General features: G+C 45.6%; 1 protein-coding gene across 1 annotated transcript; it reads right to left on the reverse strand.

The window, feature by feature from the left end:
* Nucleotides 1-26963, reverse strand: LOC119374123 (probable cardiolipin synthase (CMP-forming)). The gene is made up of 7 exons (XM_037644189.2): nt 26289-26963; nt 22779-22916; nt 21396-21525; nt 20543-20628; nt 18920-18988; nt 8717-8808; nt 1-7005 (listed from the first exon to the last, which is right to left on the reverse strand). The coding sequence occupies exons 1-7, from the start codon at nt 26637-26639 to the stop codon at nt 6915-6917; spliced, it is 957 nt and encodes a 318-aa protein (XP_037500117.1). The 5' UTR covers nt 26640-26963; the 3' UTR covers nt 1-6914.
* Between the last annotated feature and the right edge of the window lie 77 nt (nt 26964-27040).

The raw sequence follows: 27040 nt of genomic DNA on the forward strand, positions 1-27040 counted from the left end.
GGCAGGCTGGACATTTTATTCACAGTGTGTTCTTATTCCAGTTTAGGAGGCTCCGCCAACATAGCTATGGCTTGCACAAATATTATGCACTTTGTGTTCAATGCTTTCAATGAGGAAACATATTTACAGAAAAAACGTGACAGAGCTTCGTGAACATTACGACTTAACTGCCAATAAAATCTCACAAACACCTCACATTTTCATCAACAGTGCAGTTATCTGTGAGTGTTTCGAATACTCTTCAGCAAAGCGCTGAAATAAAATTCTCATATGCTGGTTTTTGCCTGGAATTGTTGTAGTCGCATGGAACAACATGAAATAAATGATGTCCCCAAATAAATGATCACCCTGTTTGTTTTTCTTTCTTTTTTTCTGTGTGCGCGGCTGTCGAAGATTAGTGCACCACACTATACATGCAAAGTTGCACAGCTGATCTTCAAGGTGTAAGACAACTACTGTGTTATTATAAAGAAATCCATTTTGACGATACATGCTACCAAGCGAAAAAATTGAAGCAAAAGGCGGCTAACCACCTGACTAATCGCATACAGCTTCGTAAGGCAGGAGAGAGGCCTCAACTAGATAACTGAAGCACGGCAGGTGATTGCCTCCGCGACTAAAGAAACGTTCCCGCTCATGTACTCGGCAATGTTCTCTGATGGAGAAGTCACCAACCGTGTCTTACGACGTCAGTCTAGAGCGCACGCCCATTGGTGCAGGCTCGTGCAAATCTGCTTTTGCGACGGAAACGCCACTGCCTTTTGAAGTTGTACGGACTATAAAACCTTCAATTCCGCTGAATAATTATTTTCTATATATTACCTGCGGGAAAATTGAGTATGTTCGCCTGCCTTCTTAGAAAATTTTCTGATCACTGTATAGCATTACTTCGAAAACATCGTGCTATCTACACTGTTTCAAATGCAACACTTTTTTTTTTCAGTCTTATAAAACTACGAAAAGTCGAGTATATTTACAAATTTACCAATGGACTACTCCAACAGACACTTGGGCATTGGTAATACATAACTACAACAACATAAATGGCATGGGGGGAAAAAACACTCATGAGCACCAGCTACAACATCTTTCGAGACAATCGGCTATTTGTACAAGAACAATCCATTTACTGTACCTTGCACAGCCTTAAGGCCAACAGCAGCAAAGGTGTGCTTTGGCTCAATTAGTTATAAATTGGTGCACACATGATTCACACAATTATGCTGATGTTGCAAGGCTAATTTGTTTTTCATAATTGCTTAAGCTTTACAGCTTAAGCAAGCATTATATGCCAGTGGTGGTTAGCAGCATGGGTGTTGGCAGGATTTTGTCTTCACGAGCGCAAGCTCGCATTGCAGTGCGGCAGCGGGCGAAGTGGAAAGTGCCCCCTTTGCAGGATTGTAACTAAGGGGGGGTTGAGGGGGTTCTGACACCCCTCCCCCCCGAAATTTTTTCGTGCTTTAACTTTTCGGGTGACACTAAAATAGTTGCACACCGTCACAGCGACCACCAGTTGCCAAAATTAGCCTTTTTGCAAACAAACACCCCCCGAAAAAAATTCCTGGGTACGGCCCTGCCTCTTTGCACCCCACTGCAGCCGCCCATGGTCAGCAGTATGACCGTACCAAGGTGGTCACTGACAGAAAGCAATGCTGCTTATTTATGTTCAGTCAGTTCCAGCAAGAGTTAATGATGGTATCTTTTATTTCCCAGTGCTATTATCAAAAGTGGATTTTTGTAAGCTGTCTGTGATGTACCATGAGTATATATAAAACAACATTTTGCACAAAGGCTGCTCCAAATCAGCACTACCTGCCACTACACTTCAGGCAGGTCAAAATTTCGCTGCTGCTAGCCTTTAAGGACGTGCACAATTCTGAAAACTGCTTCATCATCAAATTCACTGAGTACAACAGCCTTGCTTACACTAGAACACCAACAGCCTCACAAAGAGTCCAGCAAAACACATATGCCTAAAACTTAGACTGTTTAAAAAGCAGCTTATAACTTCAACATGTTGGTGTCTTTGATTCACAGGTATATAAATTCTGCATTCTTGTTTTAAAGGTACGTAACATGCCACACAAGGTGCGTTAGTCCGTTAGACTTCACGCCTATATCTTTGTGTGGCCTGAACAGAAATGTTCTTTTTTGTTTGTTTGATCCATAACAATGTTGTGAAACGAGAAGCATCGTAAAAAGCTATTACAACTGGTAAGGGCGTTCAAATAGTGTGCAAATTTTTCAATCGAAATGAATACCAAAAACAATGTGAACACCAACAACTGGATCAGAAACAGATGCTTTTGTCAAACAACGATGGTTCTTTTGCAGCAAAACCATATGAAATAGTCACTAAATAGTTGCACTGGTCTATCTCCCTTTATGTTCCAAAGTGTTTTAAAATGGAAAGTGGAATCAGGAATATTTGAAAATTTTGAATAGTAAATTTCCTAACTGTATCTAAATAAATCACAGCAAGGAACATTTTATTTGCAGTTTAAATTACTATACGCACACCATAACCAGTTCCTGAGTAAAAGGCTGCATTGTATTCATTGATTATGACCACTTCCAAAGAGACTCCTCAGATTTAAAAATCAACTGCGGCTCTCCACCAAAGGGGCACATACCGCTACAAGCGAAATTTAAAAAATGTGTTCGTACTGATGAAAGACATATTTCAAAGCACACTACTTCAAAGATATGTTCCACTTGTTTTGGGCAATGTTCGAACATGCCATGCCACTTATTTGCGATGTTATAAAAAAATTTATGCACTTGCTCACAAAAGCAATGTGGTCAACTTCGTCAACAATACCCATACTGTGCTATTATAGCATAGCATACACACCTCACTAACACAGTCGCTTGTGTTCATAAATAAACATTTTTTGAGAATCTGAAACAGCATCAGGTCTCCTGAAATAAAATTGAGCTAGGAGTAGACACTCTTCTGTGAGCACAGGCTGTTTCACATAGCATGAGCCAAGGCTGAAAATGCTGGCACAGTATACAAAGGTGCAAGTACAAGTGTATCTTGCTCGCCCTTCCTAAATGAAGAAGCGCTACTTTGTGTTCTACCTAATTCCAAGATCAATTAAAGGGCCCCTCATCCAACCAGAGGTCGAAATTTAGTTGTGGTGTTGCAGTTGTGCACGAGTCTTCAACAAACACTCAGCCGCAAGAATTTTTCGAAACGGTGCCGTAATAGCGGAGTTACACGCGTTTGATGGCCCAAAAGTGACCCCCGCTCTTTCCTTCGCTAAACTACGTTCATCGGCTCGTCTCTTCTCCTGACCAAGTGCTCCTCCTCGCCGTGTGAAGGGGAAGAGCGGTGAGCACGCATACCTGCACGCAGACAAACAGGTTCTTTTCGCAGATGGCATGAGCAGACACGAATGGCGACGTCGCGGCCAACTCTGGGGATTACCAAAAGGCCAGGAGAGGGCAAGGGACTGTTATTTGGAATTTGTGGTGTGCTCGCGGCTCAAAGCGCTGCCACATTTGGCACTGCTCATCGTGACGGCATTCTGAACTCAATGCACACATTTACTTGAAATGTTAAAAGAATATTGGAGCTGGTTTAGGGGGCCTTTAAGGCTTAAGTGATTAGATTATGAAAGCTTAGATTATGAAGAAGAAATGAACATCAGTCCTCCTCAATGAGATTGGTTGGAGGAGTGGGGGATAGGTACATGATAGATTAAACTGGGGAGTGCAGAGGAAAGGATTATATGTCTAAGAAAAAGGAAAGAAAGAGGGATGGCCACTATGAAGCCAGAAACAGAAGCCATGTGTGTATACAAGGGGGGTGTGGATCCAGATGTCTTGATCCACCCCCCCCTCCCCTCTTTGAATTTATTGTGCTGAGCACCAGCACCAGCACACGACAAACTCATGGAGGCTTTGTCCCATCTCTTATTGTTCCGTTAGAATGCTCACTGGGACAAGAACAATCATAAGTGTCTGTGCAATCGTCACCATAATCATTCACTACATTTAAGTCAGGCAAACCTTGAAAAACAAACGGCTTTGTGCCTGAGAAACTATGATGCCTTAGTACAGAATAGAACAAAGTTATACATAATGTGCAACAAACCATCAAAGCCAGTATAACACCACGTCCTTTGTCCTTCTTGTTCTTTCACATGCTCCACCTGTTCCATCCGTACTGTACCCAAAGCAATAAGCTGATTGCAGCTAATCTGTTTGTTCGTGAATGTTTCCTTCCACGAATGGAGAACAGTGTACCGCCAGCAAAGTTATTTATGAAAAGTAATGATTTTTTTGCAATTTCAATGGGCTTTTATCTGCCATAATGTATTTTCTTTAAATGCTTTGTGTAGCCAAAGAGACAATTATTTCTGGCAGAAACTGCTTTGTTATGCAGTAACTTCCTATGGCAACTTCTAACCTATGACTGTGGAGTGTAGTGTGTCACATGTAATGTTGATATGCTATGCTATAAAGCTTGCACTTCAAGAGAACGATGCAAAGAATGCCTTTGCAAGACATGTACTATCGGCGTCAAATGAAACCCGAACAGCGGCAAGCCTTCGCAATGGTATAGTGCGCGCCGTCCTGTCATCACCATGGACAGGCCTGCATATACGCAGTGTGGTCAAACCGGATGCCCGTGCCTGTCAATGGTGATTACAGGACGGTGCGCACTATAGCACTGCGAAGGCTTGCCGCTGTTGGGGTTTCATTTGACGCCCAGTGTACATCAATCATACAAGGTAAGTGCATATTACAAACAGAGATCATGAAAATTTATTAGTCAGTAGTAATATCAAGCCGGTCTTAAAATGAAAGCACCTGGTCTTAAAGTGTGTTCTTCTGCTAACAGCTAATCTTTTGGAACGTACCGATTACCGATCCGCACCTGAAGTTGATTGTACGTCGCACCAGGAAAGGAGCTCCCATATAGTACCTCGGTTTTCTCATACGAAGTGCAATGTTGGGCACTTCGTATGAGAAAACCCCCGTCTTTTGAGCCTTCAGTTTTTATAGACCTTTCACAATATCTTTCTGTGAAGTGAACCCTGCTGTGTGTCACTGCACCTATAAATATCCAGGTTACACCTCTACTTTGTTGCCCTCACCTTCCTCCTGGGAGACTGCGCTGAGAGCAGTGATGGCCGATCCAGCGAGCACACTAAGTTGTGCAAGCCAACGGGGCTCTGAACTAAGAGCTCCCACCGATGCAGAAGAAACCTGTTCTCACACAAAGCTTTTCTCTCTTTCTCTCGACAAAACAACAAAAGCCCCGCGGAAAAAGAGTGACCAAGATGAACCTCAACATGAACCTTACACTCAGCACAAACGCTTCGCCATGACATCGAAAAAGCAGCGACAATTTCAGTATGTCAGACAACTATGCAAACATTTTTTTACAAAACCTCGAGTGCAAATAGACACTGGATGAAGACAGAAACACACACCAGTGACTATGGATTCTTCGGTCAGTGTCTTTTCATGTGAGCTCTAAGTTTTCTGAACAAAAAAGAAAAGTAGCGCCAGCTAGCTCACCTATCCATCCTGTTATTTTACAAACGAAGCACTCCGGAGGTTTACGAGGCCCATATACACGAGGCCCAATAAATGAAAAACAAGATGCTTTTCATTGCTGCAAGAAAAATCCAGAGCAGTGCTCACCCCCTACTCTCCATTTGACTCCATATGCACATACAGATTATACGTAGCAATGAGGCACAAGGCATAAAAAGAACTTGCAACCTCCATTTTGACCATATCTACGACTGAACAAACTAGACTTCCTGCAGCCAGTGGTTGCAGATCCAAAGCGCATCAAGACCATTTATGAACACACGCGACTGGTGCAGCTGTTTTAACTGTTTGATAAAAAAAGGCGATCGTCCAATCAGCTGTAGCACGAAGCTGTAAAAGCAATCCATATTAGTTTCTCAAGAAGAAAGCTTCACAGTTGAAAAAAAAAAGAAGCTTTCTACTGGACCAAGGATCAAACTGGAGAACATTGTCTTTTTAGTACAGTCAGGAGAGCGATTACACCATCTGAACTAACCAGGAAGCCAGGGAGGCATAGGTCCCGGGTTCGATCCTCGGGGCAGCACAATGCGCCTTTCTCACTTCAACTGAGATGCATCAATTTCTCGGAAACCCCTGCAAGTTTTCTTTGTGTAGCATCACAGTACAGACGCGTGGATAAAACTCTTTTTTATCCAACACAGCGCAGCATATGTGAGCCAGTACAGCTACACCAACACAGCCATCACACATCCTCCTCATCACTGTCTAATGACAGCTGTAATCATAACACCAGCGCGATATCTTATCTGAAAACAGCAGCACACTTTGACATCTCAACCCCAACCAGTGACTAGCACATCAGACGCAACCCCCACCCCTCCCCTGCACATATTGTTTTCGGTGCACTGTCAGGGATATGCCAGCCAGATAAGGCCACACCTTTCTCGGGATAATAGTAGCCTCAGGGCGAAGCAGCTGTTTTACATCGACGCGAGACGTCCATCGGAAATAGAAAGCTATCATAATCGTCGTTGCGACTGAGCTCCATGTTCATTAGACACCAGCAAGATAGCTTATTGAGATGACTTCGTCAAACTTAACAAGCTTCTGCATGAAAGCCACCTGTGATACTGACTAAATTTGGCCACATGCAGAGAAACAAACAAAACGCATGACTGTCTTCCAAGAATGTGCGTACCTTTCAAAGTCCATCAAACGTATCAACCAAAAAAATGACCCTTTCAATTGTAAAAGAAACAACAATTCGCACACCCGCTTCAACACAATAAAAACAGTTCAACTATAACAAAAAACAATCGGGTACTAGTTGTCCAAACTGGATGCAGTCGAGAACTGCCACAATATAGATGCTCCTCACGCAACTTCCGCACATGTATCGGCTAAGACTTGTCCTTCCTGATGAACTGGTAAGCATCCTTTGTAAACAGGTACGTTAAGCCTGACAGCAATGTCGTGCTCGCTGTCAGATACCTGCAAGGAGAACAAGGACGATCACCAACAGCTTTGAGCTATTTCGAAAGCACTCTCCTGGTGAGTACAAAAGTGGGGCTAGAGAAATGCCATCTTTTGATGGCTCACTGACTCTGAGAGTTTAATGCATCATGTAACAGTGCTAACATCAAAAGAAGTGGTGGCTGGCTAACCTGTGTAAGGGGCTAGAATGCGCTTTAAAGCATTTTTTTTTATTAATCTATTTTTATAAAACTTGCGAGTCTACGTACATTTGTGTGCTGATGTCAAATATGAAATTATTTTTATAGTGCCGCATGTTGTTTTTACTATGTCATACTTTTAAGTGCCTGAGAGCAAGACTTAAGTAAATCCGATATAGAGACAGATAGGAATTTGTAATGCTATCCCCAGAGATGTTAGCCTGCAAGTAAATCAGCCCATCACAGCAACTGTATTAAGTAAAACAAGAACAAATGTTCTTAAGGGGGACGTGGCGATGGGGATGTTAAATTTGGTCAAAATGTTCAATTTTTCAATTAATTTTTTCTGCAATCATGAGACCATATTTGACGTCATGGTAAAATATCAGACCAATATAAGCAGTAGAAGTTGAAAAAAAAGAGCGTTTTACTAGTGTGCTGTCATCAAAAACTGTGAGAATATTGGGCTTTAGAAAAATGCAAATCTGCAGTTTTCCCTTGACACAGTGCCATCGTATTGGCGTCATCATAAAGAGGACAGATAGAGCTCGAGATAGCCGCAGAGCTGCATTTTTCCAATGAAAAATAAAACCAGCTTCCTCCCGAGCTCCATTTTCTTAGCTTTAGCTCCATTTTCTTTGAGCTCCATTTTCTCAGCTTTCATTTTTTGAGCAGTTGCTGTCAGTCATCCCTGTGCCATTTCACTACAAATAATGATATAACCATTCCGCTTACTGCGCTTTGATCCTGAGACATTGGTGAGTGCCGTAAAGCTGTCCATATTTGTCTGCACATCATACAGATTTTTATAATTGGCGTTTTGTAAAAGTTATTAGTAAGACAATATGTACGAGAAATTTCAAAAACTTTTGTGTGTGCTTATTTGAATATTAAAAATAAACCAATAGCTTTACAGCATAGAATGGGCCCTTGTGAATATCCTTATTCAAAAATATTGACGAACTTGTGTCTAATTCATTAATTAATTTTGGGATGACAATAAGAGTCTATCAAGCATTTTAACTCAAGAACTACAACAGACAGCTCAAAACTGATTTCAGTTGTGATATCAGCACAACATATCACATCTGCATGCCAAATTTCGTCACTTTATCTCCATAAATAACAAAGATAGTTTTCATTGCCACGTCCCCCCTTAACTCTCTGAACAAAAGCCATGATGTGTTGAACATTCACAAATGAGTCAATGTCAAGCTGGCATTTCATTGTAGAATGAAATTTAACAGAACTTGGCCTTTGGGCTAACTATATGATTCCTGTAGAAGTCAACATAGCAGGAGTAAAATAGAAAAAAAAGAGAGAACCACAGGACCAGAGACCAACTGTGCGTGCAGAATAAAGCTAACACAGCTCACTAAGAATACACATGCAAGTTGGCTAAACACCCGCAGAACAACACCACATTCCAGCTAGGGCATGTGGTGTAAGAGTACCGAGCTTGTTTATACAAGTTTAGTGACCAGTAGAGAACTGTGGAAAGTCTGTGAGGCAATTAAGAGCCCACTCACCAGAAGGCATGCAAGGCACTGTGATCCACAAAACCAAACACGGGGGCAGCTAGCGTGGCCGCCACTAGTCCCAGCTGCACGGCAGTGTTTGCCTGCACACAAGAGAACGCGACTGAGACCAGACATAAGCGGAATCGAAAGGACGCACAGTTCCGCAATTTGTCGTAACAGCATGGTAATGCTGTTACACCATAATGCTGCTTCAATATTGGTCTAATGCTGCTGACTCAAGAGATCCATCATTATTTTCCACTGCATTACTAAGCAGAAAAAATGCTGCTCATATTCTGCACTTAAATACAGCAGACTCTAAATAACTCAAACTGTGATAATTCAAACTAATTCAAGAGAAATGCAGGAAAAAAGCCAATTTTATTACCTTTGTTGTATATACGCTAACCTAGATTAAAAATTATAAAGAACTCTGTGAACAATGTGTACTTTTCAAAATATGTAGAAACAGCCGAAAGGACGAAAAAATCTATTTGCTATGGCTTTATTTCCACATATTTCACACCACTGCTGGTATATACAGTCTATAGGGCCGAAGAACTTGTTTCTTTACATATTTATTGTTTGCTGTGTTTCTTGTTTGCTTTTACTTGTTTTCTTTTTACTCACTCCCCTCTGCAATGCCTTTGGCTTTAAGGGTATGAATAAATGAAATGAAATAACAGGGACAGCTGGGCGAGTTGGTTTAAATTCACCGTTTGAAAAAGCGCAAAAAAAAACCCACAACACCCAGGCATGAAGGAGCAAGTCGTCCCGTCTCCTTCGTGCCGGTGTGTAGTGTTTTTTTTCGCGCTTTTTTCAAACATGAAATAACTTGTTTGTGCGACTGTATAGAGTTGATTTCTTCACATTTTATTGTGCAGAAAGTCAAATTATGAAGAGATTCCGGCTGTAAGCACGCCGTGCTCTGTTAGATCAGGTATCAGCTCATCCCTTCATTTCTCTTGTACCCAAACGTCGTACCTACTCTTCAATATAATCCATAAAACTCCTCTTTGAGAACTTCTCATTGCAGGTCTGAGCAGTGCATGTTATACAAGGTTTGTACTGAGCTCCTCTTTTCCCATATTATTTAATGGCGTATGGCATGCTAATGATGTTGTACCGGTAGAAGTTGGCGATTGGACTATGCGGGTAGGTCTGGCAGAAGGTGGACGCAGAGATTTCGATCTGTTTTCGGGGTTCGTTCCAGTTCGGTGATAAAGGCGCAAATAAGCATCTGGACGCTTACTCATTGTATGCACATGGTTTGAGGTAAGGAGACATCACCCGGCATGGAATTCATAACTGTCTTTTTACAGCGAAAGCTGTTATGAGATCATTTCCACGGCCGTTTTTGGCGCCGTAGTTGTCCGCCGCCGCCGCCGGGGTCCGTAACCAGTATCGCTCGAAATAAGAAAAAAAAAACGAAATAAGAAAAAAGTTCCAGGATGGAACGAGGTTCGAACCTGGGCCCTCTGCGTGGGAGCCCAGTATTCAACCTCTGAGCCATGCCGGTGCTTGAAACTGCTTTGCAAAAAAGTCCTATACAGGCTTCATGTCGGGAAGGAACTGCATTAACATTTGCAATATAGCGTGGTAGAAGAGTAAAATAAACACCAAGCGTCACACAACGCGAATGCTGTAACCAGGCGTCACACAATGCGAATTGCGCAACGAGTCAGTTGTTGAATGCTTCCAACCCATTACAAAGGGCTCCACCATAATTCTTCATCGTCATCAAGCACAGCATCAGCAAAGTGCGCATAATGCCTTACATGCGTTCAGCAGGTGCCACGGCTCTCCGTAAAATGACGAAAACTGGCACAGTGCCTGCTTCCCAACTTCTCAAAAATTACAATGATTGATAGCGCAGTGGGTTCCTTGCAAGTGCACTTGTATTGGTTGCCAAGGAAGCCCATAAGCGCATGATTCATTTCCTCGGGGTCTCAATAAAGTTATTTGTCCCCCCCCCTCTCTCTCCCACGTCAACGTATGTTATACAGCATGGCGGGAGAGGGAAATAGTGACCAGGCGTCACCCAATGCAAATTACATAACTGGTGGACCGTTTAAAGCTTTCAACCCACTACAAAGGGCTGAGCCATAATTCTTCATCGTCATCATTCGTCGCGTGACCAAAGTGCACATAATGCCTTACAGACGTGTAGCTGGTACCTCGCTTCTCCGCAGAATGACAAATAATGGCTTAGTAGGTGCTTCCCAACTTCACAAAAATTGTGATTTATGGCGTAGTGGGTACCTTGCTAGTGTACTTGTATTTTTTTTTTTTTTTTTTTTCGAAAGTCTGCCCTTAGGCATAATATTTATTCAGAAATACACATATAAATTTGCTTCGTGTATGAAGTCCAGTAACGAGCGGTGGTGAGGTCCACTAATCCAGCAGTCAAGGTCAGGTGGTCGGCTAGGCCTGAGGCCTGTTGCACGTAGGTGACGACGACGGCTTAATTGTAGACCCGTGCATGTCCACAATAGGTGTGTGACAGTTACATCGCTGATTGGAGCGTCGCAAAATGGGCACGATGTACCATACGGGCCGCGGTACATTTGTGCCCAAAGGGTGGTCACGGAAGGGGTAAGTGCAACCCCAACACGAAGCCTCCGCAATGTAACCTCCTCTCGGCGGGTTAAACCACCAGGGAGGTCTGACCCACACGGAGGTATAAGAGCTCGTGTGGTACGTCGGAGGCTTTCTTTTTCCCGTAGCATCTGTCCTTGAGCATCCTCAGGAAAATGCGGTAGTGGGTGCGGTGTGACTTGTGGGTGGGTTGCCAAATCAGCTTTGACAAGGTCCGGCAAAGCGGCCCGAGGCACCCACTGAACACGTATCCGCACAGATGCGGAGGCAGCAAGATGATGAATACTATCCGAGAGTGACGTAGACCGATACACTCGTCGTATATTGTGGATAGCTTGCGTCGAGTCCGTACGAATGAGGAGCTGAGAGCATCTGTCAGGTATAAGAAAAGGTATCAGTGCTGCCAATCCGTCACGTATGGCAGCCAGCTCAGCAAGGTGAGCCGGTGGGGATCCGCAAAATACGAGCATGTCTGGCAAGCCTCTGGTATTGATGGACATACAAGAGCGGTGTGAATGGTGGTGCCACTCACACTGGCATCAGTATAGGCGACGAGAGTGGCGGTATCTTGGTGATCGGCACGAAGCAAACGGGAAACTTGGGCGTTCGCCTGGCGTGGAACCGGGTTGTAAAGGCGACCAAGAGGTTTGTTTTCAGTGAGTTGCATTTTGTTCCACGGGGCAATAATGCTCGTCTCTGAAGGGGAATGGTGAACTTCTTGGCCCATGTACCGCGCCAATGCAGCAACCGAACAGAACGTTGATGGCTTGAGGTTGCGCGCACAGCGACGCTGGTGTACTAACTCGTCAATGGCATTTAGTTGGGACTCCTGCTGCAGTACTGTTAACGGAGTGATACGTGGCAGTCCAGTTATGGCCCGCATGGCTTCGTGGTTAATCGCCTCTAGACGTGCCCACTCTGCCAGCGTGAGGTGATGAAACTGGGCGCGGTAGACGAGCCTCGGTTGCAATATCGAACGGACAAGGAGGCGAGCCATGTTGGAGTTAGCGCCACCAGATTTCTTCGCAATCCGTCGTATAAGATGGATAGTTTCTGATGCCTGCTGTTTGGCACTTTTGACCCAAGGTCCTGCAGATCCGGTGGCGTGAATTTCCAGGCCAAGCACACGGAGATTCGAAGTTTCATGTAGTGGCTGCTGATCCAAAATTAACTGCAGAGGCCGAACTCCCAGTATACGACGTCCATACTTGTTCGCAACCGACATAAACTTCGTTTTTTCTTTGGAGATTTCTAGCCCAATCTGCATGCACCAGTTATGAGTTATGTCGAGGGCCTCTTGCAAAGCTTGTTCTTGACAGCTGATTTCAGGGTGCACTGACCAAAGGGTGATGTCATCTGCATACATGATGTATTTTGCGTGGTGTATTAGCGCCAGCTTCCATCCCAGTGGGAGGAGGGCCACGTTAAAAAGAACTGGTGCTAGCACAGATCCCTGTGGGACACCTCTATTGGAAACAAACCGTCCAACTTGTTGACCTGCTAGGCGAATGGAAAAGCTGCGATCGCGGAGAAAGGCTTTCACAAACGCGCAGACTCGACTGGGGAATTGGAGCCAGTGAAGAATTTCCACAATAGCATCATTGCTCACATGATCATATGCTTTGCGAATGTCCATAGACAGAATGGTGCAAATCCGTCGAGAGCGACCTCCAACAAGAACCATGGATGAGAGGTAAGCGAGGCCATCCTCAGTGCCCAGATGCGGACGGAACCCAATTTGGCCGGGGTGATACCAGGAGTATCTCTCGAGCCACCACGTGATGCGTGTCGCTAGCATACGCTCTGTCAGTTTACCCAATGTTGAAGTGAGAGCTATCGGGCGCATGTGTGCGATATTTCCTGGAGGCTTTCCTGGTTTGGGAATGGGAACCATTTCTGCATGCCGCCAAGAGTCAGGAATGGCTGATGTAGACCAAGCTTTGTTTATGGCCTCTAACAGGACATGTAGAACCTTGCCTTCAGTGTTTTGTAAAGTTCATAAGGTATGCCATCCGGCCCGGGTGCTTTGCTCGGTTTTGATTGGTCTATTGCTGATAAGAATTCGGCCATAGTGAAGTCAGCCTGTATGCCCTCTATATCGGCGAGCGTAGGAAGCGTACCTGCATATGCTGGCAAGCAGTTCTGAGCAGTGAATGGAGGCGGTGCCATGTCTAACGCAGGAAAGAATGTGTGGGCGACGATATCGGCGAATGCTGCTGGAGTCTGGCCAGAGGCTAACAGGGCGCAGGCTGCGGGGTCAGGAGGCCGCCGACCGCGTTCCATGGCTCGGAAGGTGCGCCATATAGAGGCATTGGACGCCGAAGGCCCAAGTGAGGAGCACCAGTCCATCCAACGGCCGCGTTCCAGGCGGCGTTCGTGGCGGCGAGCTGCTGCTTGAAGGCGTTGGGCTTCCAACCGAATGGCACTTGCTGTAGGGTCACGTTTTGACGCTACTTCTGCTTGACGGCGCGAGGCCCATAGACGCAGAAGCTGCAAATCTGGAGCAGGTCGCGATTCAGCCACCCATGACACACGTGTTGCTTGAGCTAGTGCCGCACTTAAACAATCTGAAGGATCCGAAAGAGAGCGAGAGATAGTGTTTTCTGAAACTACCCTGTACTGATCCCAATCCACCACTCGACAAGGCCGGCGAAGGCGGCCAGTTCCTCCCGAATGTAAACCGAGGTGAATTGGGTGGTGGTCGCTACCCCAATAGTCAGGTTCAATTGCCCAGGAGACCGCAGTACCGCCTAGCCACCAAGATAAGTCCGGTGAATGAGGCAACGCGCGAGGGTGATCATGGCGACGAGTGGCCACTGACACATCATTAAGAAGCGTAAAGTGTGCGTCCGTAAATGTATCCAGCACACTTACGCCACGCGCACTGCAATAAGCATAACCCCATGTTGTGTGAGACACGTTAAAATCGCCTGCTACCATTATGGGGCATCCAGGATGCTGTCGCCTTAAGTGAGACATCCGAGCCGCACGACCACAGTATGGACGGGCGTAGAACGAAACAATGATAACGTCAGTGCGTTGGAGACGAACTAAAACAGCCACGACTTCCTGCCACAAAGTACACCATCGCGAAAGGTCCACATGAGTCTGATGAAGAATGGATCGCACATAAACTGCAACCTTTCCAGGGGGAACATCCGGCGTTGAACACCGGCGATCCAACATTGAAGGCGAAGAGTACGCCACATAACCTGGTATGGGTGGCAGGCCATTAGATTCCTGAAGAAGTAGAGCCCATGCACGCAGCTTCCCATATCTGAGACGCTGTCGTAGCTCTCCCACTTTTCCGGCAATACCGCGGCAGTTCCATTGTAAAATTCCTTCCGGTGAATTTGATGTAGACGCCATCATGGATTGAGATTAGCCAATTAGTAGCTCCAAGAGAGTTTAGAATGGGCTGTAGAAATGCCGCTCTTCCAGCTTTCGCTGTGACTGTGCTGCGCTTTCCGCACAGGCCTGGCGTTTTTTTTCACGCCAGATATTTCGTCAAGCGAATATACTTTGCCCCACACCTTGTTTAATGGATATATGCTATTCCTGCACATTCAACGCTGTTGTGACCATATCATGCAGCTCTTGCAACCATACAGAGGAACACGATGAAAGCACAGACATTAACCATATGGCCACACAAAGCAGGCTGTGCATGTCCATGTCACGTCACATGAACACTGGGAGCTGTGACGGAGCCACGGAAAAAGAACATGTCTTTATTGTGATTCTATGTAACTAGACTCTGCGCAGAGCACTAGATTTTAGTGGACTGTGGGAACTTTCAAGAACGTTACCCTGCTTTGGAGCTCTGTGATTGCTCTTCGGATGATAAGTCATAGATATAAATTTATGATATCAATTTATTATATTACATTTATTACTGCGATTATGAAATAACATTCCGGGTATGAAATAAAAGCAAGTGCAATTAATAAAGCACAGAATAGTGAGATGTCAACTATATAAGTGCCTAGTCAATCAAGTAGCCGCAAGAAGCAAAAAAAGTTCAGTACTCCTCCCTCATAAAACTTCTCCATATAAGTATAGACCGCTTATAACGTAAGTCGCCGGAGTCGCGAATATCCGCACTATAAGCGGTACCGCACTATAACCAAAACAACCTTCTTCAAAGGCTGCACTTGCGCAAAACGTGTTGAGCATGTAGCCTCGCGTGTCCGATAATCGACCTATGCGATTTGGGGCGCTTACAACCACTTAAATCTCCGAATGTTCAAAAATTAACCGCCAAAGACCCGCATTGCCAACGAAATGAACACGGGGGAAAAAAGCAAACAAAACAATGTGCCATCGCGGAAATTCGCCGACTACGTTTCAGGCCACCTCGAGGTATGCGCATTACACAGAAACCATGTCGAATCGCGACCGAAATTTCACGTGCTGAGCGGTACCGAGGTACCGATCGTTCGATTTCACGGGCGCGCACGCGATGTCCAAGACATTGCAATCGAATCCGGAACCACCATTCGAGAGTTGCATGTGCCAACCATGTCCTCGTTTTCATTAACGATATGATTCCCTTCCCTTCAAGTGCAGCCATCGCAAAAAGTTTCGTTGATTCCGCACCAAACCGCAACTTTTATCACCCGCGACCGCTACCGAAAAGCAACCAACGCTGATTAGGCCTAGCCTGCGGTTCAGCATGTTGTCGCGGGAAGTTTGTCTAAGACAACATGAAGATCGGACTTCGAAAAGATCGCACTCAAGCACTAACCCAAGAACAGCGCGCGTGATACGAAGTTTGTGTTCGCGGCCGGGAGATCAACGGCGACAAAAGCCCGCCAAGCTCGTTTAAGTCCGCGCACTGGCAGAAAAGGCGAAAGCTCGCGTCATGAAGCCGCAAAACTTTTCAATTTGCGGACGAGGTAGCAAACGCGATATCTGTAGCAAGTGTGATAACGACGACGCTTTTCCCGACAGGAAACTTACTTTAAAGCGCACTTGATGAGGACGCGATCGTATGTTCCACGCGGAACGCGCTGCCGGCAAGCGGCCGCGGAGCCTTGCCGCCGCCGGTGCAAAGGCTACTCCGTCGCCTAGGCGACCACCATCCTTCCCCACTCGGCGAGCCCGCACAGCGCTGCCGCGGTCTTTTTCCTCCCTCCGCCCCTCGTTCGTTCACTGCGCGTGCCCTCGCCCTTCGTAACGACCTCGTCGCTCCCTCCCCAGCGGCGTACCTCCTTTGAGAACCGCACTCGTTACCGCGTTAGTCAGAAATATTTTCCCGCAACCGCATTATAAACGGTATTTCATCTTGGGGGGCTGCACAATAAGCGGTATGCGTATACATGCTGTTCTATGGGAGGGTAAACGGGAGTCGAAAAAGACCGCATTATAACCGGTCCTGCACTATATGCGGTTACGTTATAAGTGGTCTGCACTTAGTTAGTTCTCCCCACATAAAAGAAAGCATTTTTTCGAGATACAATATGTGGAACATAAATGTATGCACAACATATGTGGAAGAATCTTAAGAACTGACCAAAGTCCAAGCCCGGCCTGACCCGAGCCCGCCACCTCAAACCCGGGCCCTACCCCAAGCCCGGAACTTCAGGCCCGAGCCCAGCCCGGGCCCGCCAAGAAAACTACTTTACCCGGCCAGGCCAGGCCAGGCCTGGGTTTTCGGGTAGGCCCGAGCTCGTGCAGTGCTCTAACCCCCCCTTTTCACCCCCCCACTCCCAGTGAAAGAAATCCTCCCAGCACTCCTGCAGTCACGCTGTTTACACAAAATAATGTCACATGCAGGCTTCACTGGCACACACAAGATGTGCATTGTGGTGAAGCAACAGTGACAAGGAGCACATGATGCATACGGTTTCTCATTACCGCCCATTGGATTCGACGCTGGCAGGGGATTCGCAAACTGAATTGAGTTTCGCGAGATAACTTATTACAATTCTGCTGAGAACTAAGTCGACTACACGCCATCAATTTCCCACTAATTTTGCACAGTTTATTACTTCAGAGACATAATTTTGCATCACACTTTGAATTTAACAAAGCCACCGGAAGCGGCATCAGCACTTATGTATCTTGTGAGCAGTGAGCAACTCAGGCGGCAGCCGCAACAGCAGTCCTCCACTCATCACTGCGCCATTGCGGACACATGGTGGCTGCACTTAGCATGCTCGCAAGCGTAGTTTGTAACAAGTGAATTGGTGGGAATCAGTTCGGAAGTTTTGCATGCTGAGAGCAACTGGTCAGGCATTTTATAATGAACATGTGAGCACAATCACGCATTATTTGTGACTCACAGCGAGTGACTATCCGTAGGCTCATTGTCTATGCACACTGGTTTGCCACCGCATTATGTTGGTTTCACAATGAGGACGCGCAACAAACGCTTTGACGCGTGCCAGCGGTAGCGGCAACACTTAGTGTCTGACGTATGCTCAAGCAAATAGGCTTTGCGTTACGACCGGTACAGTGATTGCAGAGCGCGGTTGACATGGCACACTTCTTTCTAATCTGCAAAATATAAAACTATTGCACGTCTCAATTTTCATTTGCGTTAAGTCGCCTCATGTTTCTGGCTTGTAAAAACCCAGAAATTATTGTTAGTATTATTATTATGCATAAAGACGCCCTTTACAGCGTATTTCTGTTTACAGCATGCAGTTCTTGAAATGGTATAGCCGCGTGGCTCAGCAAAAAAAATCACTTGTCCACGCATTATCGCCAGTTGCCCATCAGGAGCAATGAGCTGCCAGACTACAGACAACATGCAGAACCGTCCATAACGGATCACACACATATATTTTGGTTAGGTCGACTATAACGAAGAAAAGTGCATCGGTGGAAAGAGAGGAAATGGGTTCTGTGGCAATACAGAAACGCTGTGTGATTTTGGTGCCAAACCAGCAATACTTTGGGCCAGAACCACTCCACTGCCGTTTAAGCAGGCGAAAAAGAACTTTGGCGCAGTTAGTGCAAGATGTATTTGCCTTGCAAGATGCAAGGCGCAAATGGCGCAGCTGTACCACCAGTGAGTTACAAGCTGTACCACCATGAACAGAACTGATCCCAAAAACAGCACAGTCAAACACAGGATGCCTCTTGATGTAAAGAAGGAATGGGAAGAACTGACATTCTTTCGCTTATATAAGCAACTCTCTGAATGAAGCTTATAATAACAGAGAGCTGAGCTGGTTGGTAAGTATTCATTCTAAAAGACAAGGCATGCAAACACAGTCACAAGAAAGAGGTCAAGACACCACAAACACCGACTATCAACTTCTTGTGTCCGTGTTTAGAATGGATTGCTAAATGAAGCACGACACAGGCGTTGCACAAGTCATCTGAAAGCACTGGTTGGTGTTGGCAGGAAAAGTAAAAAAGTATGCACGCAATTGCGGCCATGCTTACATCATCAGGTTTTTGTTGTGTTAGACGATGGCCAGATCCTGCTGAATTGTACTCGAATTTTCATATTTCATTTAGGAGCCACCAAACGATGCGACACAAAACAAAACTACCTACCGCAATTTGCCTGGAATGAGTGAAAAAAAAATGCTTCACATTAAACACACAGTCAAGTTTCAGAGCTCACTTGAAAACAGCTTGGAAATATTCCCGGCTTACCTTGCTGATGCTTGTAGGCGAGAACTTGACGGTCGCCAAGCTAACGTCGAAAAACCTCAGAAATGTTTTCTGCAAAGAGAAGACTATGTGTTGCTTTCTTCACTCTAGTTGCACACTCCAAGATCAGACCTCCATGCAATCAGAGGAATGCACAACCAAATACTTTTAACTCAACACAGGAACAAACGTAAACAGCTTCATACAAAGTATAAGATTGGGACAGCTGGTACACATTTTACGAGGAAACAGGCTAGAAATGAGGACAAAGAAAATTGCAGGCAATGGCAGTGACTGGCAATTGAAGTTTACGGCAATAGTCTTAAAGGGATAGCTCATAGGTATAACAGCACAAATGTAACAAGACACAAAGAAGACACAGATCAGTGCTGACCTCAACTAACGGTTTACTTTTGAGTCTATGAACCCATTAACTATGCATCACTAACTAGCCTGCCCACAAATGTTACTTAAAGGGATAGTGAACAAAATTTGTGCTGCAGAGATTTTCAGCCAAGTTGAAAGATTGGGTGCTGGAATCAATCGAGGCAACCTTCATTTCAGGCAGAAACTAGCGGAAAACAATTAATTTCATGCATTTTTCGCAAACTGCCGAGTCAAGTAGCCGTGCCGTGAACTAGAGGTGACATTGGGTGACATTTAATGTCCCCGGAAACTGGCGTGCCAACCTTGCCAGCCATCACCAACGTCTCTCAATCAGCTCTGCTCTCGGATGGTTGCTAGAACCAGTACGATCGGCACTGGCAGCGAGCAATGCTCCTGGGTGGGCTAAAGACCCTAAAGTGGGAGGCACATCTCAGCAGCATTGTGGAAGGGGGAGAGCGGAATGTAAAGGAGAGGTTGAGAAAGAGAAGTAACAGGACAGAAAAATGTGATGGAATAACTTCACTGTGCTGAAAAACGAGGACAGAGGAAGATAACACGAGCGCCGACTTGAAACTGAATTTATCACAAGAAAACAGCGGAAAAGAAGAAAACCACATTTGACAGCGCACGTGCACACACGGCTCAAAAATTAATGTCACTGTGGTATGACACCAGAATTTGGAGCCATCTGCACAAGTGTGCGCCATCTAATGTGGTTTCTTCCTTTTCTGCTTTTTTTTTGTAATAAATTCAGTTTCAAGTCAGAGCTCGTGTTGTCTGCTTTTTTCGCTCTGTCCTCGTTTTTCAGCACAGTGAAGTTATTCCATCATGTCTTACAAACTCACCCAAGCTTCTGTGCCTCTAAGCAGAAAAACATGCAACCTGCATCTGCCGCGGGGACATTTGGCGTCATAGCCGCCTATGCGCAGCCCCGCACACGCACGCTGGCGTGCAGTCGTTAACACGCTGACAATGCTCCAAAAATACAGCCGACTGTTCGAGAACATGTGAAATGACCTCTGTTTATCGAAACATACGTCTTCCGAGTGGAATTTCAATGTTCTTGTAATTTTTTTCCTATTTTTGTTCAGTATCCCTTTAACCTGAACGAAATTAGGCTGCAGCAGAGGGTAATCCAGTTAAGGCGGAAGCATTAAGTGAAAATCCTGCAGCAGTGCAACACTGGTGTTGCCCCAGTGTTGCACCACGTAGCAGTTCAACGTTAGATGCACTACTCACAGGTGCAGGAAGAGAAGCGAACCGGAGGTAGCCAGCGCAGCCCACGAGGGTGACGTCCCGGGCCACAATGAGGGCAGTCAAGGGAACTGCATCACAAGTGCATGGGTGCATACTAAAGGGAGAGAAACCAGCACACTTCAGCAATGCCTGCCAATAGCAGTTCACTTAGGACAATGTAGCTATACTACCTTAAACTACGTAAGCCGCGTTGCCCCACCACTGTGCAAGACTACTGCACTCACGAGCAACTGTCAGTACGACTACTGTTGCTAAAGGCTAATGAGTATGTGCGCGAGCACGGAGGAAGCATGATGGCCATGCACTATGGCGCATTCAATTTCATTTCAATTCAACTTATTAACTTTAAGACATGCATGCAAAAATGAGTGACAAAAGCATATGGGCCCTAAGCAAATCGCTAGTTTGGGCCCATGAAATAAGTGCACAAAATAATGTACCCAGGCATCAGTAACGCACATGAATAAAATGTGTGGACTTTTATACTGACAATCAACGGTGGCAATCAATTTGTTTGTTTTTTTCGTAATGTCAGTTCTGGGATGTTTGTAGATTCCTCAGGCAAACACAGATTTCCTTTTTTTCTCCCGCTTGTTGTATACGTGATTGCAAATAATACGGAGAATCACAAAGGCTCATTTCATGCAGACACTGCACGAATGACTTGCAATAAACACTGTCTATGTAAGTATAACTTAAAGCCACAAAAGGCAGTCAGTATTCAAAAGCACTCCATGTGGTTTCGATGGGTCACCCCTGTCCATTGTATGTGACGGCTGTCGACTGCAGCTGCTGGAATCGAAGACACTTCGGACAGTAGGACACGGGGGCTCACCGGGGATGAGTCCGGCAACAGTGAGGCTGAGGAAGAGTGTGGCCACCAGGCACTTGTCAGCCAGTGGGTCTACCACTGTACCCAGCATGCTTTGCTGCGAGGGGAACGACCTTGCCACCCAGCCATCGAGCTGCACAGTTGTATAAACAAGGGCAACAGACCAGGTATTAGAAGGGAACCACAACTAGCCAGAACGATTAGATCCCGATGGAAATTAAAAGACCGCGAATCATAGTGACAGATTCAAACGTCCTTTCTGCGATTTGAGTGGAATCGTACTATTAAATTGCATTTAGAAGTCATAAAAGACTGATATATCGCACAGCCTAGCGGAAGAGCCTTGATGCTGCATTATGGAGTCATTCCGCTCGCTGTACCTAGTCTGATGCTTTTATGCGCACCGTAATAAGTGCTCAAAATTAGAGTATGTATATTATTATCCATCCCCACTCTATTTTGCGCTCTATTTAGTGTGGCTTCACAGTCACCACAGATTAAAAATTCTGCTTATAAGTGTTTCATGGCGTTTTCTGCGTTACCCATCAATGCCTAAGTGAAAACCAGCAGATAATGAAGCCAAGGAAGGCATAGGGGACCTTAATTGTACTGTTTTAGGTGCATTGTAATACTAATTGTGATATAGATGTGCAGAAAGTAAAGTGGACGAAAAGACTGACGGAGTGCTAACATGCACATGACGACTTACCAACTAGCCTAGCAGCAATTTCTACGAAGCTACGTTCATGTGTGCTTGCATTTATGATATCAGTAACTATGCTCATGTTGTAAAACACCCCTGTCTGGCCCCCACAGCTGCAGCGGAGAAAAGGTGTCAATGAGCACAGTGCTTGTGTCGAGCTAAGCTGCTTCTGCCAAAAGAAATGCTTGGAGGTGCACAGGAATACTTGGGTGGCCAGAAAATCAGCTTGTAATAATGAGGCATGGTTTTTTTTTACTATACCATTACCATTGTTTGTCACTATTACGAGGAACCGCTTTATTCGAGTCTAGCTCGAGCTGTTCTACAATGATGATGATATACACGAATGAGGAAGTTGCACAAATGATGATGATATGTCGCAATAACAAAGAAGAGTCACTGATTGGCTGCGCTCACACTATATATTTATTATCACTATTCTTAATTTTTATTACAGGGCTGGACAGCTCACAAAGGCTTTTCGCACGATTTTCGCCCAAAATGAGGCTTCTAACGGTCATACAAAAAAAAAGAGGCAAAACACAATTTAGGCAACAGAAGCTGCATCTATAAACTTACACTCACAGAAAAAAAAAAAATTGCTAACTATTCAACAGGGGTGAGGACACTGCAAAGAGGCCAAGCAAGGCAGTTCTGTAACCACACCAGGTCGGATCACTCACCACGTCGGTGACTCCGGCGGCAGCGAAGAGGACCAGGGCCGAAGTGTAGCCCTCAGTGACCACCAGGTAGCCAAGGAGAGGACTGGAGCAGAGCCGTGCCAGGGAGAGGGCGTTAGGTATGGTCATGACATTCTCGCGCTGCGGCCACCGAATTTTGCCCAAGTCGGGAGATGATATGGAAAAAAAAGGCAAGTGAGAAAGATACGAGCATCATCAGTGAGCAGAACAGCAAGCATTTCTGGCAGCTCAATTTTTGCAGAAACCTGCAAGATGGAGTAACGTTCGTGAAAGGAGAAAGACTGCCATCCACCCTTTTGTAGAATGAATACACAAAAGAAAATCCATACGCGTTTCTTCGAAAGAAAGCTCCGTAGCTGAAGAAAACACAGCAGAACGTATCATCCATTAGGAAGCTTTCTTTGTGAAAAATCTGTGTAATTTCTACGGTGGACTTGTGCTACAAATGGTTGGATTTTTCCCTTCAGGGCACGTGTTACCTGCATCAGTTGGTTCTTAGTAGGTGTGGCCATCAATTAGGACCTTTTAACTGAATCAACCAAAACCCCTTAAATGTATATCGAGGTTTCTGAAATTTGTGTACAAGTACTAAAAGATAAGAACTGGTGAATAATTCACTGTTGACCACAAAGTGTACATGACCGGGGATTTGCATGAAAACTGATTACATGTCGTATCGACAAGGCTTTGGCTTCCACGCTAAGTGTAAACTCTACACGATCTCTGGTGATCGCTTAATGACATGGGATGAAAGACTTGAGATAATGCTCATGAAAGGTGTTTCAGTTTGTAATGCATGGTTCATGTTTCACTTGCCTATGACAGTAAAGGAAAACTTAAAAAAAAAAACCCATGACACAAATCTAGGGTTGTCCTTGACATCATGAGAGAGACAATTTCCATAAGCAGGTACACCGGTTACATCAAATTGATTGCTTCAAACAAGGACAAAGGAAGGAATGCACAGTTCAAGCACAGACTTTTGTCCTCATAGACCTACAGGCATAGCAAGAAAACTTATTTCAGCTCTACCTGCCATTCCTTCACTTGCTGTTGAGCAAGCGAAGTGATGATATCGGTGCGAGCACTTGCTTGAGTGTGATTAGGTGATTTCAACCAATTAATTGTGACAAAAACAAAGTAATTCACAATGGACCCTTTTCGTGAGAGTAGTCTGCACATGCATGGCGACAAGGTGTGTGCTATATTTTTTTTGGTGGACACGATGCGACGACAGGAGCGAACCGTATGAATTGTCTACCGGCACGTGTCAGGCCACTGTTCACCAGTTTCAATGCTGACCGTGCCCACCGGAGGCATTGTATTGACCCGAAAAAAACCCACTGACAAGCGTTCGAATGATCTCAGCTTAATCAATCGAGTGCCTAGCCCATCTCTACACTTCAAGCATACTGCTGTCAAGCAAGGGATGTTGCCGTGTGAGAGAAGTGTTGGTGTTTGATAGTACAACTGTGCTCTTTATACATCGTGAAAAGCTATGTGAATTAATGAACACATACTACATAAGAAAGAAGGGACCCGATTGTGTGAGCCAGCTCTCCACTTTGTTACTTGATAATGAAGTTGCCGTGCTAGATTTTGGGTAAACATCATGTATTGCCTTGTGCCAGTGAATTTGTTTGCATTGTGCCGTGTAACATTCGTCCTGGGTTTCTTATTACCCGAGTGTTTCCTAAATGATCAGCTTTGTCGTCTCTTCCCTTTTTTAACTGTGCATTTTACTTTTTTGAATTGCTGATAATCTGTTGGGTTCAACTATGGCGGGGTTTGGTCACATTAATGCACATTATATATGTGTGGTATCAACCAATAAACTTCCGTTGATTGCACTATATTGCGTCCGTTTCTTTGCCTTTTGTTTGTGTCTGCTGTGCTGTAACCACGATGAAGCTATCCCTACTCACCCAGTGTTCCACCTTACTGAGATAAGTATGTTGTGGAGGTTCAGTGGGACACTGCAACATTACTTAAAACAGGATGAACAAACCAGCCTATTCACTAGACAAATCGGCCACAAGCATTCAAGTCAAATGACACTTCTGTACGCAAAGTAGGTGTGAGCTTAGAGTTTTGTACTAAAAGACCACAAGATCTTTGCTCCTACTTTTCACAAGTCAGTGTGTAAAGCAGCTGGCACAATGCAAAAGAATGCCTAGAATAAGCACTGCCTTGGGCAAAGGTGAGGGAAGTCAGATGAAACACTCCTTTCAGATACAGTTGAAGCTTCACAATCAAAATGCGTGCTGTCAAAGTGTGACTTTCTTCACTATGCACTCTCTGGACCGTGGTTATGAAACAAGCGTCGCTATGATGCAGACCTTGGGAGCACCCTCAATATTTCAGCGTGTCATGTTGTCCCCATGTTCGTATGTACTGCCACAGGTAGGCGTGACATTGAGCCTGTTGGAACAGTGCAGTGCAGGTTGGCACTGCCACTGTTGCACTCTCGTGAGCTTCCAAAATACAGCTATCTGCTCAAAACTATGCGAAATAAATGCTATACATTGAAATAATTGCACCCGATGAGTGTACTAACAACGCTTTCCTAATTTCATTTCTTGACACATATGGCAATATAGATAGCTTGCACATGATGTCATGGATGCAGCTTCTGAACGTACTGGTACTCCACGACGGCAGCTTTGATGACAAACAAGTTGCGGTTAATCTGCTTCAATGTGATAACGACATGGCAGGAACGCCTCTGTGCGTGAATATCGAAAGAACCTGCATGTGGCGTTTTGACAATATTAATGTGACATTGCAAACGTTGCGCCACCCGTGCTGGTGCACCAACACTGTGAGTTCAGTGATGTTAATGCAAGCCATTCATACCTTTGAAGGTTCTGTGAGCACGGCAGTGTTTGTATTTGCATATTCTTCCTGCGGTGTATTCTGCGATCTCAGCTTAATTAATCGAGTGCCTAGACCATCTTTACACTTCACGCGTACTGCTGTCCATGCGCCGAAATTGTGTGATACGATATCAACTGTCACGTACTTCGTTAAATCAAAGATGTATAGACGACTGCATTACACTGGATTAAAACGAACTCGTAACTATCTAAATAAGCAAACAGTCCCGGAGAGCTAAGGTGTGCGAGCGTGTCACGTAAAGCGTTGATTTTCCCGGGCATACATGAGCAAACAAACACAACAACGCGGTCGCAACAGCACACACATTCGCTCTGGGGTGAGCACCACCCGCCACGAGCAAGATACGAGATAACCGAAACTGGCAAGAGGAAGTAAATGACACACATAAGCACACGCGCGCCCACGCACGCACACACACACAACAATACAGCACCGCAGCACGAAAGGAAATATGCTAATGAGACAGGAGAAAGAAGTCAAGACACCACAAACGGCGTTCTAAATTTCTCTCGCGTGTCCGCGTTTGCCCGTCCCGTCTCTTTAATATGAATGCCTCCAAACTAGCTCAGCTCTCTCTTATTTTAAGGCCCCTACCAGATGCCCCATGCGCTCGGTCACGATCCTCTTGGTCTGCTCCACATTTTCCGTCACTTTCTCGCGCGTGGCGCGAAGCGAGCGTCCAGTCTTGGCCAGGGAGTCGCGAGTCCTCTGGACGCGGCTCTTGGACCGCAGAAATACGGGCCTGGTGGTCGTCGCCTCCTCGGCACCGCGATCACCTCCGGCACCCGTCGAAATACAAGAGACGCGCCACACGCGGCTCGACGTCGGACAGGGCGGCACCACGTCGAGAGAGGCGACCTCGAAGCTCCCGGCGCCGCCGGGGACGTGCCGCAGCAGCATCCGCAGCGGCAGCACGCTGCGACGCGACCACAGTCTGAGTGCCATGTATTAACAGCTGTCGACAAACCCCTTTGAAGGTGCCCGGGAGGAGGCGGTTGTTTCGACGAAACGGCCGTCGTCACGTCGTGTTTTGTTTCTTGTGTCGGGACACCCCCTCCGAGAGGGACGACACTGCTTTTCGGAAGGCGTTTACGCAGTCGTCGCAGACTCGGCGCGCATGAGTGAACGTTGGCGGTAAAGGTTGGTGTTGAAGTGAGCATTCGAGGAGCGCGAAGAAGCACGCGTTACGGCGCTCAAAGCGGACACATGGACAGCACCGTTAAAGTCAACTCGATGAGCGCAGAAACAACCGGAAATTTAACAGTCGCCATGATGGCGAGCCTTTGGATTGCGATTGCCTTGGCTGCAGTTGGCTGTACACGACTGTGGCTGTTATTTATATTTTT

This window comes from Rhipicephalus sanguineus, chromosome 11, assembly GCF_013339695.2.
Source record: "Rhipicephalus sanguineus isolate Rsan-2018 chromosome 11, BIME_Rsan_1.4, whole genome shotgun sequence".
Lineage (NCBI taxonomy): Eukaryota > Metazoa > Arthropoda > Arachnida > Ixodida > Ixodidae > Rhipicephalus > Rhipicephalus sanguineus.